This window comes from Carlito syrichta, unplaced genomic scaffold (assembly GCF_000164805.1).
Source record: "Carlito syrichta isolate Samal-C Ts95f unplaced genomic scaffold, Tarsius_syrichta-2.0.1 Scaffold213046, whole genome shotgun sequence".
Taxonomy (NCBI): domain Eukaryota; kingdom Metazoa; phylum Chordata; class Mammalia; order Primates; family Tarsiidae; genus Carlito; species Carlito syrichta.
Window position 1 is genome coordinate 147,267 of NW_007157142.1, and position 15,456 is coordinate 162,722.

At 37.4% G+C, this 15,456-nt stretch overlaps 1 protein-coding gene across 1 annotated transcript in view; it reads left to right on the forward strand.

Annotated features, from left to right (window-relative positions):
- The first annotated feature begins 711 nt into the window (after positions 1-711).
- Positions 712-15,456, forward strand: part of IDO2 (indoleamine 2,3-dioxygenase 2) — a 67,185-nt gene continuing 52,440 nt past the window's right edge. Inside the window, exon 1 of the mRNA XM_008051637.2 lies at positions 712-819. Within this exon, the coding sequence (XP_008049828.1) occupies positions 724-819 (96 nt within the window). The 5' untranslated portion in view covers positions 712-723. The remainder of the gene's footprint in view (positions 820-15,456) is intronic.

Genomic DNA, 15,456 nt, shown 5'->3' on the forward strand with positions numbered 1-15,456 from the left:
AGTAGAGGGCTAAATCAAGTAATCTCTTTAGGCTATTTCAAGTTTTTTGCCTCATTTATTAAACTTAAAAATATATATCCTCACTTAATGTGATCAAATATTTCAAAAAATAAGTATTATTTCTTAAAATAAATGGAAACAAGCATAATCTTAGACAATACTGCTCAGTTACATCTAAAACTCTTCTATTCTTCTAACAGGTCTTTAGAGGCTTCCTCCTTACCCTCCTCACCATTGACTGCTGAAACAACTGTCTGAATGCAACTTCTAGTTTTAATAGTTTATTCCTTTTGGAGTAACTTTGACCTAGTTGTCAAAATTCATGATGGACCAAGGTTCCTGTCAGGGTAAGGGTTTGATCAGCTATAACCACAGGTTTACTTCCTATTTTCCAAAGTAAAACGAATTTGTCTCTGGATTTAAAATCTATCTTTTTCATATTGTGAGTGTGTGAAAGAAAAGGAGAGTTTTTTGTTTAAGTTGGTCGTATTTGTTTGTTTTAGTCAGCAGTCTTTACTTATTTACTCAGCCTAGTCTCAGAGAAAGTCCATGGTCATCTGGAATTCAACCTCAGGGCAAGGTTCTTCCCTGTGTCCGAGACACTGAAAAACCAATTGCAGCCAAAAGACAAGGTTTCGAAGTTCCCATAACCTGGAACTTCGATATATTTAGAGCAGTTGTCTCTTCACTGGCAGCTTCTGTACAGATACTTCAAACAAAATAATGGAACCTCAAAGACAGAATGTGAAGATGATGCCGTTGTCTTTAGAAAGTTATCACATTTCTGAAGAGTATGGCTTTCTTCTTCCAAATCCTCTGGTAAGAATGGAACCTTGAACCAGGTCAGAGTAAGTTTCTTGAAATACTGGTTTGTTTGTTTTGAAATGTATGTGGTTACTAAGAGAAATGCAAAATAAATATGAAGCCATCATCTGAGATAGAGGCTACACATAACATAGAATATAATTACCAACAAAAGAGAAGTGACAGCTACAGCAGAGAGTAGTTCAGATGGAAAGATTTTGTGCAACTTTTTTTTTACTAGATTGTTAGGCAAGGAAAATTATAAGTCAATTTGTAGTTATCAAGGAAAAGAATGGACTTAGATAGAGATAAATTATGCAGACTAATATAAAGTCTCAGCAATAGCAGCACAGTACTTCCAAGGTATGTTCTACAATGTGATGTAAGGTAGTAACAAGATGCAGTTTCCTTGAAGAGAAAATAACTGGAATTTTTCTGTTGCGTATTCCATCCTTCTCCTCTAAGAGGGACAACTCATAAACTCTTCTGGGTCAACACTGCTGACATTTTTATGTGAATTCATTTACCTTAAATTGCTAAATGGGAGAGAAAAAAGAGAACATGTGGGACTTCGGGTGCTTTCAGGGTTTACCAGAATTTCTGAAAAGAGGAAGAAACACTTGATAACAAGCAGTACCTCTTTCTTACTTCTACTTAGGGCTTAACCTGTGATGAAAATCTGTTTCATCATCTATCCCTTATCAAAACTGTTCATCTCATTGAAGAGTGTCCAAATTCTCGAATCCTAAAACTGTATGATTTCTTATAAATCATCTGGTCTCAACCCTCTCTTTTTACATGTGGGCTAGCTTCAGTGCAGAGAAAATGATGGGCCAAAATCATATGAGTAGCAAAAGCAGAACTCAGTATTAACTCAAGACTCTTGGCATCTTTTCTTTTCATTATATCTGAAATAAGGACCAAGTCCACGAAGTTAAAAATCTAGGGATCTAATGTAATTGCAGTTACTTATTAGAAACTCCCTCCCACCCCAGCCTAACTTGCCGCTTCACTATGATTAAAGAATAGTCGTCAACATTTTGGGAGGCTGAAGCAGAAGAACTGCTTGAGTGTCAGGAGCTCAGGACCAGCCAGGGCAACATAACGAGACCCTGCCTCTATAAAAAATAAAATAAAATAAAATAAAAACTAGCCAGGCATGGTGGTACATGCCCATAGTCGCATCTACTCAGGAAGTTGAAATGGAAGGATTGCATAAGCCTAGAAGTTGAGGCTGCAGTGAGCCATGATTGTGCCACTGCTCTCCAGCCTGGGTGACAAATTGAGATTCCCATCTCATAAATAAATGGATAGATAGATAGATAGATATAGATAGATAAAGTGTCTAGAATTGAATGAACTTTTATTGAATGCCTACTCTGATGCTTGTTTACTTCTGAGTGTTATTGGAGTGATATAGATGAAGATAAGAACTATTTACTGCTTTCCTAAGTCCTCTATGGAAAGCTGTTAGTTTTGAGATCAAGTCACAAATCTGTAAGTAACTCGGGCATTTGAAGTAATGACAACAGGGGGTGTTATGCAGAGTAGGGTTGTGGTCCAGAGTAATGGACTATGTTATCTGACACTGTCACTAGGTTGACCAAGTTTCCCCATTTGCTAGGTACTGAACAGATTCCTGAAATGCAGAACTTTGAATTATAAACCAGGAAAGTCCTGGGAAAATAAAAATGAGACAGTCACCCTAATTTGTACTTTGAGTGAAATACACATATCACCTGACCTTAGTATCACATTTATGGGATGGAGATCTGGGGCCACCTTCATTAAATTGCTATGGAAAGTGAGTGTAAAAGCACTTTGATAAATATAGTGTAAGGACTAGAAGCCAGTTTTCCTGACCTCTGTCCAGTGTTTGCTAAAAGACTGTTGTATTCTATGTATAGAACCAGATTAAGAAATGTTCCCAAAGAAGAAAAGGTCACTAGTTTGACATGCCTTTATTGGGATTAAATACGTACACTGAGCTGTGAGGAAGAATAAAAAAGTACCACAAAGAGGTAAACATTGGGTGTGGCCACAGTTTTAGACTTCTCCCCTTTGTTATTTCCTTTTTAAATGAATATGGAAACCAGATGAGAAACAATAGCAGCATCAAGTTCTTGTGACATCCTGGGCACAACAGAATCTGTGCTGCGGTTTAGTTGAAGGATACCTCTTAGAGAAATTTCCATTTGTGAGTTCATGTAAAAATTCCCCTAGCAAACTGGTTCCACTCTGTTATAGTCGCATTCCTCAGGACTCTCAAAATATAGTTTCAGTTTTGCTTGTATTTTATTGGTGAGTAAATTTTAAATGGTTCCCTTTCCAGGAAGAGGTGGGGAAGGATGGCTTCATCAAAATATATCCCAGGTTGCTCCATAGATGCAGAGAGACCCAGTCACCAGTATCACAAGACAGCAGTGTTGCAATCACAGATTGCGAAATCACAGACCTCAGCTCTGCTCAAGGGCACAGCCCAGCCTTCCTTTCCTTTAACTCAAAGGAAAGCATCAGGAGGGCTGTTCCTCTGTGTCACTCGGTGGCAGAGATTCTCCTTCAGCATCTCCCTCACATGCTTTTTTGGTTTCTTACTGTAAATAGTTACTTAAAATTCTCTCTGAAGAAAACATGGTCAAGTTAGTAACTATAAAAACATTCTGGCCTAGTAAGAGGAGTCTGACATTTTTCAAATAATCTATCCCATTGTTCCCATAAATGCACAAACATTTCCAAGTTCCAGCGTTTCAGCGTGGAAAATTAATGCCTTGCAGACTCATATTCATTAATATACTACAAAAATCTTTTGCCAGGTTATGTGTCCCATGTGTGTGTTTGTGGGGGGTGTAATTTCTCTTTAGACATGGAAAACACAAAGAAATTAGTTTGGCATAAAAGAGGTTACAGCAGAAGGCTAGATTGAACAGAACTGAGAGGCTTCAGATTTTTAATTGAATACATCTGGTAAATGACATAATGTGATTGATATTTTAAGAGTTTTCTCAAAGAATGTTAGGTGCAGGATGATTTAGAGCAGTGATTTCTGGACTGCTTAGCAAAACTTCTTGGGGAGTTTTTAAAAGTACGGATGCCAGAGCTGAACCTCTTGGAACAGTTTACTCATGATCTCTAACCTAACTGGCCTCAATATGTGAAATATGATTATTATAAGTATCTGTCAACTGCCTTTAATAATATCTCATACCTTGATTATTGATATAAATCTTTTGCTTATATGTCATCTCAAGTTAATGAGTGCCATAAGCTGACAATTCACTGTTTGAAGTTTTATTTTGCCTGTATTTTTACTGATTATTTTAGTTTGCTATTATTCTTTAGAAACTGAGAGACTACTGAAGCAAAGTGGCTCATTGGTAGTCACAACATTTTTATGAAAAAATATTTTAAATGCAAGTATTCTGTTATTTAATTAGTAAAAGTATACTAAATAAAACTTGGAAAATTAAGTATGAAGCTGATTATTCATTGCCTCATCACAGAATCAAAATAGCTTTGGTGTTTGGTAGTATTTATCTTACAGTGTGTTTATCTCTAGGCCTTTGTGTATGTGTGTTTAGAAACTTGTAAGCCTCTTGCATATCCAAATCTATGTTCTGCTTTAAAAAAGATGTGGGGTACAATTCAGGATTAGGCATACAAGTGATATTGTACAGGTAAAGTGTGGGTCTCCCTTTGGTCCCCACTTTGCCTGGTTTGAGATCAGTTACCCTTATTGACGTTGTGTCTCCCCTACCCCCATCCTGGCAGTATCCCACTACTGCAAATCCCTTTCTTATAGTATTATGGTAAGTGTTCAGGGTCTGCTAATGAGTGAGAGCATGTGGTACTCTGTTCTTTATTTCTGTAACAGATCGCTGAGTATGATAGAACCTAAATTCATCCAAGTTGCTGCGAAGTTCATATGTTTGTCCTCCTTTATGGCTGCATAATATTCCATTATGTATATGTATGATATTTTTTTAATCCAGTCCAGCTTTGATGGGCAGCATGGTTAGTTCCATGTTTTTGCTATTGGAAATAGTGTTGCAATAAACATGTATGTGCAGGTGTCTTTTTTGTAGAATAATTTGAGTTTCTCTGGGTATATTCCCAGTAGGAGGACTGCTGGGTCATGTGACAGGTCAATGTCTAGTTCTTTTAAAAAACACCACACTATTTTTCAAAAAGGTTGCACTAGTTTGCATTTCCACCAGCAGTGTAGAAGCATTCCTTTTCCTCCACATCCTCACCAGCATCAGTTATTGTTTGCTTTATTAATGATGGCCATTCTTACTGGGATTAGGTGGTGTCTCAATGTAGTTTTGATTTCATTTCTCTGATAATTAAGGAGGCTGAGCACTTTTTTGTGTCTGTTGGCTGCCCGTATATCTTCTTTTGAGAAGTGTCTATTCATATCTTTAAGCTCACTTTTTTTTTTTTTGTAGCTGGAGTCTCACTTGGTCTCCCAGGCTGGAATGCAGTGGCACACTCACAGTCACCCCAGCATTGATTCACTAGGCTGAGGCAATCCTTCCTCCTCAGCCTTCCGAGTAGCCAGAACTACAGACACGTGCTACCATGCCCGGCTAATTTTTTTTTTTTATTGCGGAGATGAAGTCTCGCCAACTTGCCCAGGCTGGTCTCAAACTCATGGGTTCAGGCAATCCTCTCACCTCAGCCTCCCAAAGTGCTGGGATTACAGGCTAGAGCCACCGCACCCGCCTAGACCACTTTTTAAGAGGGTTATTTGGTTTTTTTCCTTTCAACACATCTGAGTTCCTTGTAGATCCTGGATGTTAGGCTTTGGTCAGATATACAGTTGGCAAATATTTTTTCCCATTCTGTGAGCTATTTCCCTGCTCTCTTGATGGTTTCTTTTGCTTTGCAGAAGCTTTTCAGTTTGATGAGGTCCCACTTGTCTCTCTTATCTCTTATGGCATAGGCACTTGGGTTTTTGATCACGAATTTGTTGCCAGTTCCAATTTCCATAAGGGTGTCTCCTGCATTTTCTAAAGTTCTTCTAGTTTGAGGTTTTACATTTAGGTCTTTGATCCATTTAGAGTTTATTTTTGTGTATGGTGATAGGTAGGGGTCCTGTTTCAATCTTCTGAATGTATTCAACCAGTTTTCCCAGCACCGTTTACTGAATAGGTTCTCCTCTCCCCAGTGGTTGGTGGTGGAGGTTTTGTTGAAGATGAGTTGGTTGAGAAATTGAGATTTTGCTTCTGGAATCTCTATCTTGCTCTACTGGTTCATATACCTATTCTTGTACCAATACCAGGTTGTTTTTTATTATTGTAGCCTTATAGTAAAGTTTGAAGTCTGGAAGTGTGATATCTCCAGCTTTGTTTCTTTGGCTGAGAATTGTTTTGGTTATTCGTGGTCATTTATGTTTCCATATGATTAAACTGATATATAAAACTTTTCTATTCTACCCTTGATATTTTAATTTAAATTAAACCACTTGCACAAAATTCCCTTCTAGTCCCTAAAAATAACTTGTAATCACTAGCTAATTTTGAGACTAATTGTTTAGAACCCCTCCTCATCCTCCATTCCAACCTCTTACAATTTGCTCTGTCCCTCTAATTTCAAATTAATAACAATCCCTGAATTTACTGTTCTCTCAAAATTTTTTCTGGGCATTTTACTATTTCAATTCAGTGAAAACACTCAGTGCTTTCTATGTGTAAGAGCATTTAGGTAGATGCTTAGGATACAGCTGTGATAAAAAAGACCATGTGAACTCTACTCTTAGTTACATTCTAGTCCCCAACTCATTTCATGTAAGACCTTAGTGACTCTACACTTTAGATTTTGGTTTGGGCAGATGCTCTGAGCTCAGTATTTATCTTAGGTGAGAATTCCCTGTTGTAAGAAATCCTCTGAGCCTTTGCTAGTGCCTCAGACAGGTTGCTATAAACTTTTACCTTCAAGGTTGTGAAGACAAATTTCATGGTATATTAGTTTGTCAAAAAGGCCATAACAACATACCACAAACAGAGTGGCTTAAACAACAGAATTTTTTTTTTTCTTATAGTTCTGGAGGCTGGAAGTCTAAGATCAAGGTGCTACAGGACTGGTTTCTTCTGAGGCTTTCTCCCTGGCTTGTAGACAGCGCCTTATTATTGTGTCCTCTCACGATCTTTTCTCTGTGTGCGAATCCCAGGTGTTTCTTTGTGTGTCCAGTTTTCCTCACCAGTCAGACTGAATAAAAAAGTTCACCCTAAAGTCCTCATTTTAACTTACCTTTTTAAAGGCCCTATCTCCAAATACAATTATATTGTGAGATTTGAGGGGTTTAGGACTTTAACATACGAATTTTGGGAAAAACAATTTAGCACATAACAGAGTATGAGGCCAAAACAAATTATCTGAGCACCCTAGATGGACTAATAAGCTGATGCCAATTATAAGCACTTTTTCAGGAGGAATGACTGAGCTCTCATGCAAAGTAGAGGAAGGGAACAGAGAAAGTTGACTACTCTCTGAAGATAGCAACAGTCTGTAGCTATTAAGCTTCAGTCTCAAATCTATCTGCTCACCCCTCAAGGAAAAAAAAGGAAATTAAAGAAAAAGAGAAAAAGAATCCTACTGCTGTCAAGTCCCACCCCTCTTAGAGACAATATAAGCAAAAATATATTGCTACTTTGTGTGTCTTCCACTGCACCAGCTTGTCAAAAGGCTTTTCTGTATGCCTAGATTTCCCTGACTTCATGTATACTAATAGTTTTCTGACATCAAAATATATTCACAACAATGCTCATATTTGATTAATCCTTTAATATGCTATTGAATTCAATTTGATGGCATTTTATTTAAGAGTTATCCTCTTGTATTCATAAACAACACTGATGTATAGTGACCTTAGCTAGTGTTACTATTTCAAGAATCTTGAGGTTTTACTTTCCTTACAAGATGCATCAGATGCCTTCTTATCTTTTTCTGTGCCCCGAAAGAGGTAAAACATCTGATAATATAACTGTGCCATATTATTAAACTAGAGACATTTCACAATATAAATTTTAAATCATACTTTCCATTTCTTCCATGCTCATTGGTCTATATAGGTTTCCTACTTCTAGACAAAAATTTGATTTTTACAACTTCCCAAGTGAGGATTCAATTGACATTTTCAAATATATGAGTCAAAATTTAATAGAAAGTGCTCCCTTTGTACTAGACCATGTGTCAACTTTGACTATACTTCTTTGGCATCTAATCCTCATGATAATCTTTAACATTCAAAAATGATCCATTTGAAAATGAATGAATTTAGCCCCATGACTGATATGTATCTTCCAGTTAACCACCTCTCTCCATTTCCACCCTAGTTCAGCTCACCATCATGTATCCCCTGGACAATGGCCTTCTTTCTTATTTCCTTATTTCCACTCTTGTCTAACTATAAACCATTCTCTGAATAGCAGTCACACTGTTTCTCCAAAATGAAAATCAAACTGCGACAATCCACTTTTTAAAACTCCTCCTACAAGGCCTCCCATGATGCTCACTTGTCTCTAGAAGGACACGTCATATCTCTCTGGTCTTTACTTTACTTTGCTGCGATGTCAGACCAGCCTCTTTCCACTGAAACTTAAATATTTTATTCCATTTAAAACCATCTGCTTCAAATTCGAATTCATTTGATCATTTAAATTATATTTTTTCTAATATTAACCTTTGTCACCCAACTTTCCTATTGATATTTACCTGGTTTCTTTTTGTTCAAGCTTTTATTTTTAATTTTTCTGTGCTATTTTTTAACAAAAAGTTAGTCATCCTAAGTGTTACTCTAACAAAGAATTTCCTGTTTCTGTAAAATGCATTTTTAAAAATTGATTCTTTAGACTATAAGGGTATTAAGAAAAAGTCTCCAAAAACAAAAGGATGACTGCATGTCTCTCAGGATCATCCTGGCTCATGGCCTCTCACAATCTCACTCCAAAATTATTCAATCATCTTGAGGCTGTCCATTTGTTTTATGCGCTCCTTACTACTGATTAGAGCCCCATATCTGAAGTTATGTGTTAATTTGTAGGTTTTTGTACAGAAGAGCTGCAAATGATTTCTGCTGCTTAGAAAATATAACTCTAGTGCTTATGACTGTAGTGCCCTATAAGACATTAACTGGTTGTGTATTTAACCCAGCAATCGTATTTCAACATTTTTTTCTCAACACTCAGTAAACAGTTTATCAAGTGCTCTTTGAACCAACTTTGCCATTCTGCTGATTTTAATCATTACTGAGCTAAATATATTTTTGACGCACATTCTATACTTAAGTCATTTTTAAGACTTTTTGAAAAGTATGTTTTGACTAATGTAAAAGCCTATAAAAAAGATTTAGCAAATTCATTTTCATAAAGAAAGGAAAGCCAAAGATTGCATTATTTCTATCCATATCACTTCTGAGTCTTCTGATTTAAGGACTGAAGGGAAGAAGAGCATTTAAAGTTACTTTAACTTCTTATTCTCTAGCACCTGCTCTCCATCTTCCCCAGCTTCACTATTCTCCATGTGCTTACTTTGAGGAAGTTTGGAAAATACATTGAGCTTTGAGTCATAAGAGGATTTTCCTGTCCACTAAACAGAAGTGTAACTTCAGGAAGGTTATCTACCGTCACTGGGCTGTCACTTACCCCATTTCAAAACAGAAGTAATGAGGTAACAAGTACTAACTGATAATATATACAGCACAAAGGCAGATGAATTAAAGATTTAAGCATCAGCAGTAAAACTATAAATACTTTAAAAGAAGTGATGTTAGGGTGGGAGAAGCTTTCTAAGCACGACTTAAAACCCAGAATGAATGAAATATTGGTTCATTTGAAGTCTGTAGAAAAGAGTACTGTAGGCCCAGCTTGGTGGCTCGGCCTGTAATCCCAGCACTTTGAGAGGCCGAGGTGAGAGAATTGACTGAGCCCAGGGGTTCTAGACCAGCCCAGGCAACTTGGCGAGACTTCCTCATCTACAATGAATCAAACACTAGCCGGGCATGGTATCGCGCTCCTGTAGTTCTGGCTCCTTGGGAGACTGAGGCAGAAGGATCGCCAGAGCCCAGTAGGTCAACGCTGGTGTGTCTGGGAGTGTGCCACTGCACTCCAGCCTGCGCAATGGAGTGAAACTCCAATTCAAAAAAAAAGAGAAAGAAAAAGAAATGAGTACTGTAAACACACGTGCAAAAATACAATGACCAAAGCATAATGAACGATTTTTAATTATTCACATTTTCCTGGCCAAGTAAGACACGTGGTTCACTTCTAACTACCAGTGGGCAGGTAAGTGGGCAGCCATACGTCATGCCTAAAAGGAGAGAGGGCTGTAGAATATTTGAGAACCACCTTAATGGCCACTGCACATTCTAATGCCTCTCAAATTAAGAAAAAAAAATATTGTTTGGACTAAGCAAAATAAACTATGCTCTTTCTTTTTCCTCTGCCATAGTAACCAATAATGTTCCAGATAGTAGCTGTTATATTGACCAGGAACAGAGAACTCCCACCTGACTGTGACCAGTAGTATCAGCAAGCAAGAAAACACTGTTGTCTAAACAGTTGAGCTATCAGCTTTGTTGCTCTTGCCTAATCTAACCCATCCAGGCTGCTGTAGGCAGGGCTTGCACTTGTGATTCGGCCACCGTGCCCATTGGCTCATTGTCTCACTCTTAGGCCATTATACCAATTTACATGACCTGCCAGGCCCTGTGATTTCTTACACCTACACCAAATTAAGTGATAATCATTTATCTGATAAAGACATTGCTTTTAAATTTGCATTTAGGGATAACAAAGTATACTAACAATACTACTGGACTAAGGCGCTATTTTTTATATCAAGTTTATATGAATAGATAATCTTTCCCTCTATGGAGATGCTAATTATACTTTTAGATGCTTTGATGCTTTCTTCACTGTGTACCTGATCTAGCTTACCTTTTACTTGCAGGAAACAGTCTCGTTTTGATTATAAATGAATGTTTTCCAAAGTCTTTAAAAAAATACATACCCACTGATGTGAAGTGCTGAAAGCTTTTTTACATCATGGCCACGATTATTTTATGTAAAAATGTTTACATAAAAAAGGAAAAGATTTTCAAACTGATTAATAATCAGAGAAATGTAAATTTTAAAAATAAAATGATAGTAAGTTAGTAATGAAGCATGTGGTATATAAACCAAGGGAAATGTCTGGAAAACTACACAAGAGCTTTAAAGTGTCAACGTTGCTAGATGGGAGGATGAGGATACTTTTATTTTCTATTTTATAAGCTTCATGATTTTTTAATATCCTGCCATATGGCTCAATTGCATTTGCCTGACTATTGTGTCTGAGAAAAATATTTTTCTTGGAGGATTATTTTAATAAGTTTAGTGATATTAAAATAACTATAAAATTTTAATACAAATAGTTCAATGCAAGTTATATCTTGAAAACAACAACATAAAAAGACTGGTAATGTTTAGTGTTGCCAGAACCACAGATGAATTGCCTCTTCCATTATATATCACATACTACAGATGTAATTATAAATTGATGTAATTTTTCTATAAGAAATTTAAAAGTAGCTTTCAATTTTTTTTTTCTTTGAGTTGGAGTCTCACTCCACCAACCAGACTGGAGTGCAGTGGCACGCTCACGGCCACCCCAGCATCGATCTGCTGGGCTCCGGCAATCCTTCTACCTCAGCCTTGCAAGTAGCCAGAACTACAAACAAGCACTACCACACCCAGCTAATTTTTTTATTTTATTGTAGAGATGAGGTCTCACCAAGTTGCCCAGGATATTCTCGAACTCATGGGCTCAGACGATCCCCTCACCTCAGCCTTTCAAAGTGCTGGTATTATAGGTTGGAGCCACTGTGCCTATCCTCAATTTTTTTAATGTGCATAATCTTTAACCCAGAAAATCCACTTTTAGAGATTCATCTTAAGACAATAATTTTTTTAAATGTCTAAGGATGTTTGTTCAAAATTTGTTAGTAATAGTGAAAATTATAATTAGTAATCTTTATCAATAAATTGTAGGAATACTATGCAGGTTTTGAAATAGATGTGGCAGATGTGTATAAGCTGACACCAAAAGGGATGCTGTTTAATGAAAAATTCATCTAACTTGTTTCTTATATTATAACTTTTTTTTAAAAAATAGCAACAACAAGTAATTAGCATAACTCAGTCTTTATAAGAAAAAGGTAAAAGGCAGAGTACATCTTAAATGGATTGTAAAATATCTTTAAAATTCCGTCTCTCTTTCTTGGTTACCTGCAATGTCCGGTTACAGTATCACTGGTTGTCAACTTTAAGATGCATCAAATTGGATGGGATGCTTATTAAAGTACCTACTGCTGGCCTCATCTCAGAGCTTCTGGCCAAAAGCTGTTCCACATTTAAAGGATTTCTCTCCAATAAGGATTTTCTTGTGTTCAGTAAGATTTGACTTGCCACTAAAGGTTTTTCCACACTCCTTACGTACAAAGGGCTTCTCTCCCGTATGAGTTCTCTGGTGTCTGATGAGGTTTGACTTCTGAATAAATGCTTTCCCACAATCTTTACACTCAGAAGGTTTCTCTCCAATGTGAATTTTCTGATGGGTGAAGAGGCTTTCCTTCTGGTTAAAGGATTTCCAACATCCATTACATTCAGAAAGTTTTTCTCCAGTATGGGTGTTCTGCTGTTTAACGACATACTGCTTTTGGCTAAAGACTTTTCCACATTTGTTACATTCAAAAGGCTTCTGTCTAGGATGAAAATGCTCAGGTTCAGAGAGATTTGATTTGTGGCTGACGACTTTCCAAATACCTTATAGGCAAAGGGGCTTTCCCACTATAAATTATCTACTGACTGAGGTGTGACATCTGAACGGAAGTTTTCCCACATTCACAAGATTTCTCTCCAGTATAAAATTTTTGGTGAATGAGGATTTACTTTTGCCTGAAGATATTTCCACATTTCTTACATTTACAAGGCTTCTCTGTGTATTTCCTTTCAAATGCAGAGAAGGGATAAGATTGGAGAGAAAATCTTATATTCAGTACATTCAAAACTTTCTCTCCAGTATAATTTTTCTAATATTCAAGGAAGTTATGCTGCATTCACTGGTTTCTCTCCAGCATGAATTTTCTGCTGTTCAATGAGATCCATCAGCTAAGTAACAACGTTTAAGTATTCCTTAGAAGCACAGGGTTTCCCTTTAGCATGACTTGTACATTCAAGGAGAGGCGACATGTGAGTAAAAGTTTCCCCACATGCAGTAAATTCATAGGGTTTCTCTCTAGTATGAATGCTCTGGTAACAAATGGAGTACAAATTTTTTTAAACTGAAGGCACTTCCACACTGATTTATATTTAAAGGAGCTTAACACCATAAAGAGTAAGCTATGGTGGAAGAGTTCTAAACTAATTGATGATTCTTTTCTATACAACTTCCCTTATGGTTAAATCTAAATTGTGTTTCAGATTTAAAACTTCAAAGAGGTAGATATTAAAAGAAATAAAGTCTGAGATCGGAGGGAGTATTTTCCAGTTTTCTTATATTCAGTGCTTTCTTCCTCAGTCTAAACTCTACTGGAGATGGATGCAACTTGCCTCCCCAGTCTTCTTTCCTATTTGCTTATCATCTTCTCAGGCTTCTTCTTGACAGCTTTTCCATCCACTTGTCCTTTCTCCACCATACAGTTTATCTTCATGCTTCAACAGATGATCACATAACAACCGGCTGCTGGGGATATGACATAGCACTACAATGTTAATGCTGGGGCCCAAGTATCCTAGAATTCAGACTGAGCCCTGAGGCCTCCTGACCTTTTGAATGATGAGGAAATGCATTTTCCAAGGATACACAAGGAAGTGGCTGCTCGACTTTCACACCATGTGGACTCAGGGGTTGTACTGATCTATGGACAGTAACCAAAAAATCAGTTTATTTTCTTAAAACCTTTGGTAAAGGGGCCTTCTGAAGACTGTTGTGACTCTGTAATCTTGGTTTTTCTGTTATAGAATTAATTTCAAATATTCTCACTCATCAGCTGCATTAAATGACTTGTGCAACCGCATTAAGTTTTTTTCGTAAAACAAGTTACCAGTTCACAGTCAATTTACCATATATCTCTCTACCTTTATTCCTGTTAGCATTCTCACTCTGCCACCATGCTGCAAATCCCCTAACTGGTATCAATTTGGTTACTGGATTTTTTTGGATTCTGCCCCTACTGCTGAATTTTTGCTGGAGAAAATTATACCATCATACTTATATTTTCCTTTCAAGACAAGAGCAGGAGAGCAAAGTGGACTCTACTTTCCAGAAGCTGAGAGGCTATGTGAGGAGTACATGGGTAGATAGCACGGGGGTCATCTCCTCCCCACGAACACCCACATCTACAGTAAAAATACAAAGTTATATTTGGTGCAATTTGATTTGTTGTGGAAGCTAGTAAAGTGTGTCTTTGTCCTGAATTGCTTCAAGGTCAAAGATAGAAAAAAGATTAAATAAAGTAAGAGATTGTGGATAGAATGTTGGGTGTATCCAGGTTATGTATTAATTAGGAGCTTGAATCCAGGTTTGTCTTAGATTCTAAGGGACAAAGAGCCTCCAATAAGTAACTTATGGGTAACATAGATCTATATCTCTCCAAATTTATAGTTTTCAAAATTCCTTCAGTTCTCTGTGGACCTTCCATATGATTTGTATTAGTTTAGGTTTAACTCCCTGTTCCTTTTCCTTCTGTAATTCATTTCACACCTACACTTTTCCTCACATCCCACAACCTGATCTTCACTCCCATCTGCTGACAAATTGAGTCTATGAAAAGTAAATGCCTTCAAATTCCAGATCTTCTGCTTCACTACTGCAAGCCTAGACATTCATTCAGTTTCTCTACTCTCCTCATCTACTTTCTCCATGATTTGTTGTCTTTAATTACGCCCCCTCCCCTTTATGTTCAGTTTCTCCCTCTTGCAATAACAGACTATAAACTGCTCTAGTTTCTTATTCTTTGAAGGAGAACACTCTCAAATGCAAATACTCCCTTTACTACTGCTGTATGGCTCTCCTTAAAAAGTAATCTAGGCTAGGCTCGGTGGCTCAGCCGTAATCCCAGCACTTTGGGAGGCCAAGGCGAGGGAATTACCTGAGCCTGCGGGTTCAACACCAGTCCAGGCAACTTGGTGAGACCTCGTCTCTACAATAAATCAAAAATTAGCTGGGTATGGTACCATGTGCCTGTAGTTCAGGCTACTTGGAAGGCTTGAGGCGGAAGGATTGTGGGAGCCCACCAGGTCGACACTGGGGTGGCCATGAGCATGCCAGTGCACTACAGCCTCGGTGATGGAGTGAGACTCCAACTCAAAAAAAAAAAGTAATCTATATTTTCTCTATTTTTAAAAATTTTCTCAGGATATTGAAATTTGAACTCTGATTCAACGATCTTGATCTAAGTTTCTAAGCATATTTATAGAGAAACTAATATATATTAGTGACTTCCTACTTTTGTTTATTTTGTAAAAGAGGAAGTCTTTTTTGTTGTTGTTTGTTTTTTGTTTTGTTTTTTGTTTTGTTTTGTTTTTTGTTTTGAGTTGGAGTCTCACTCTGTCGCCCAGACTGGAGTGCAGTGGCCGCTCCTGGCCATCGCAGCCTCGATCTGCTGGGCTCTTG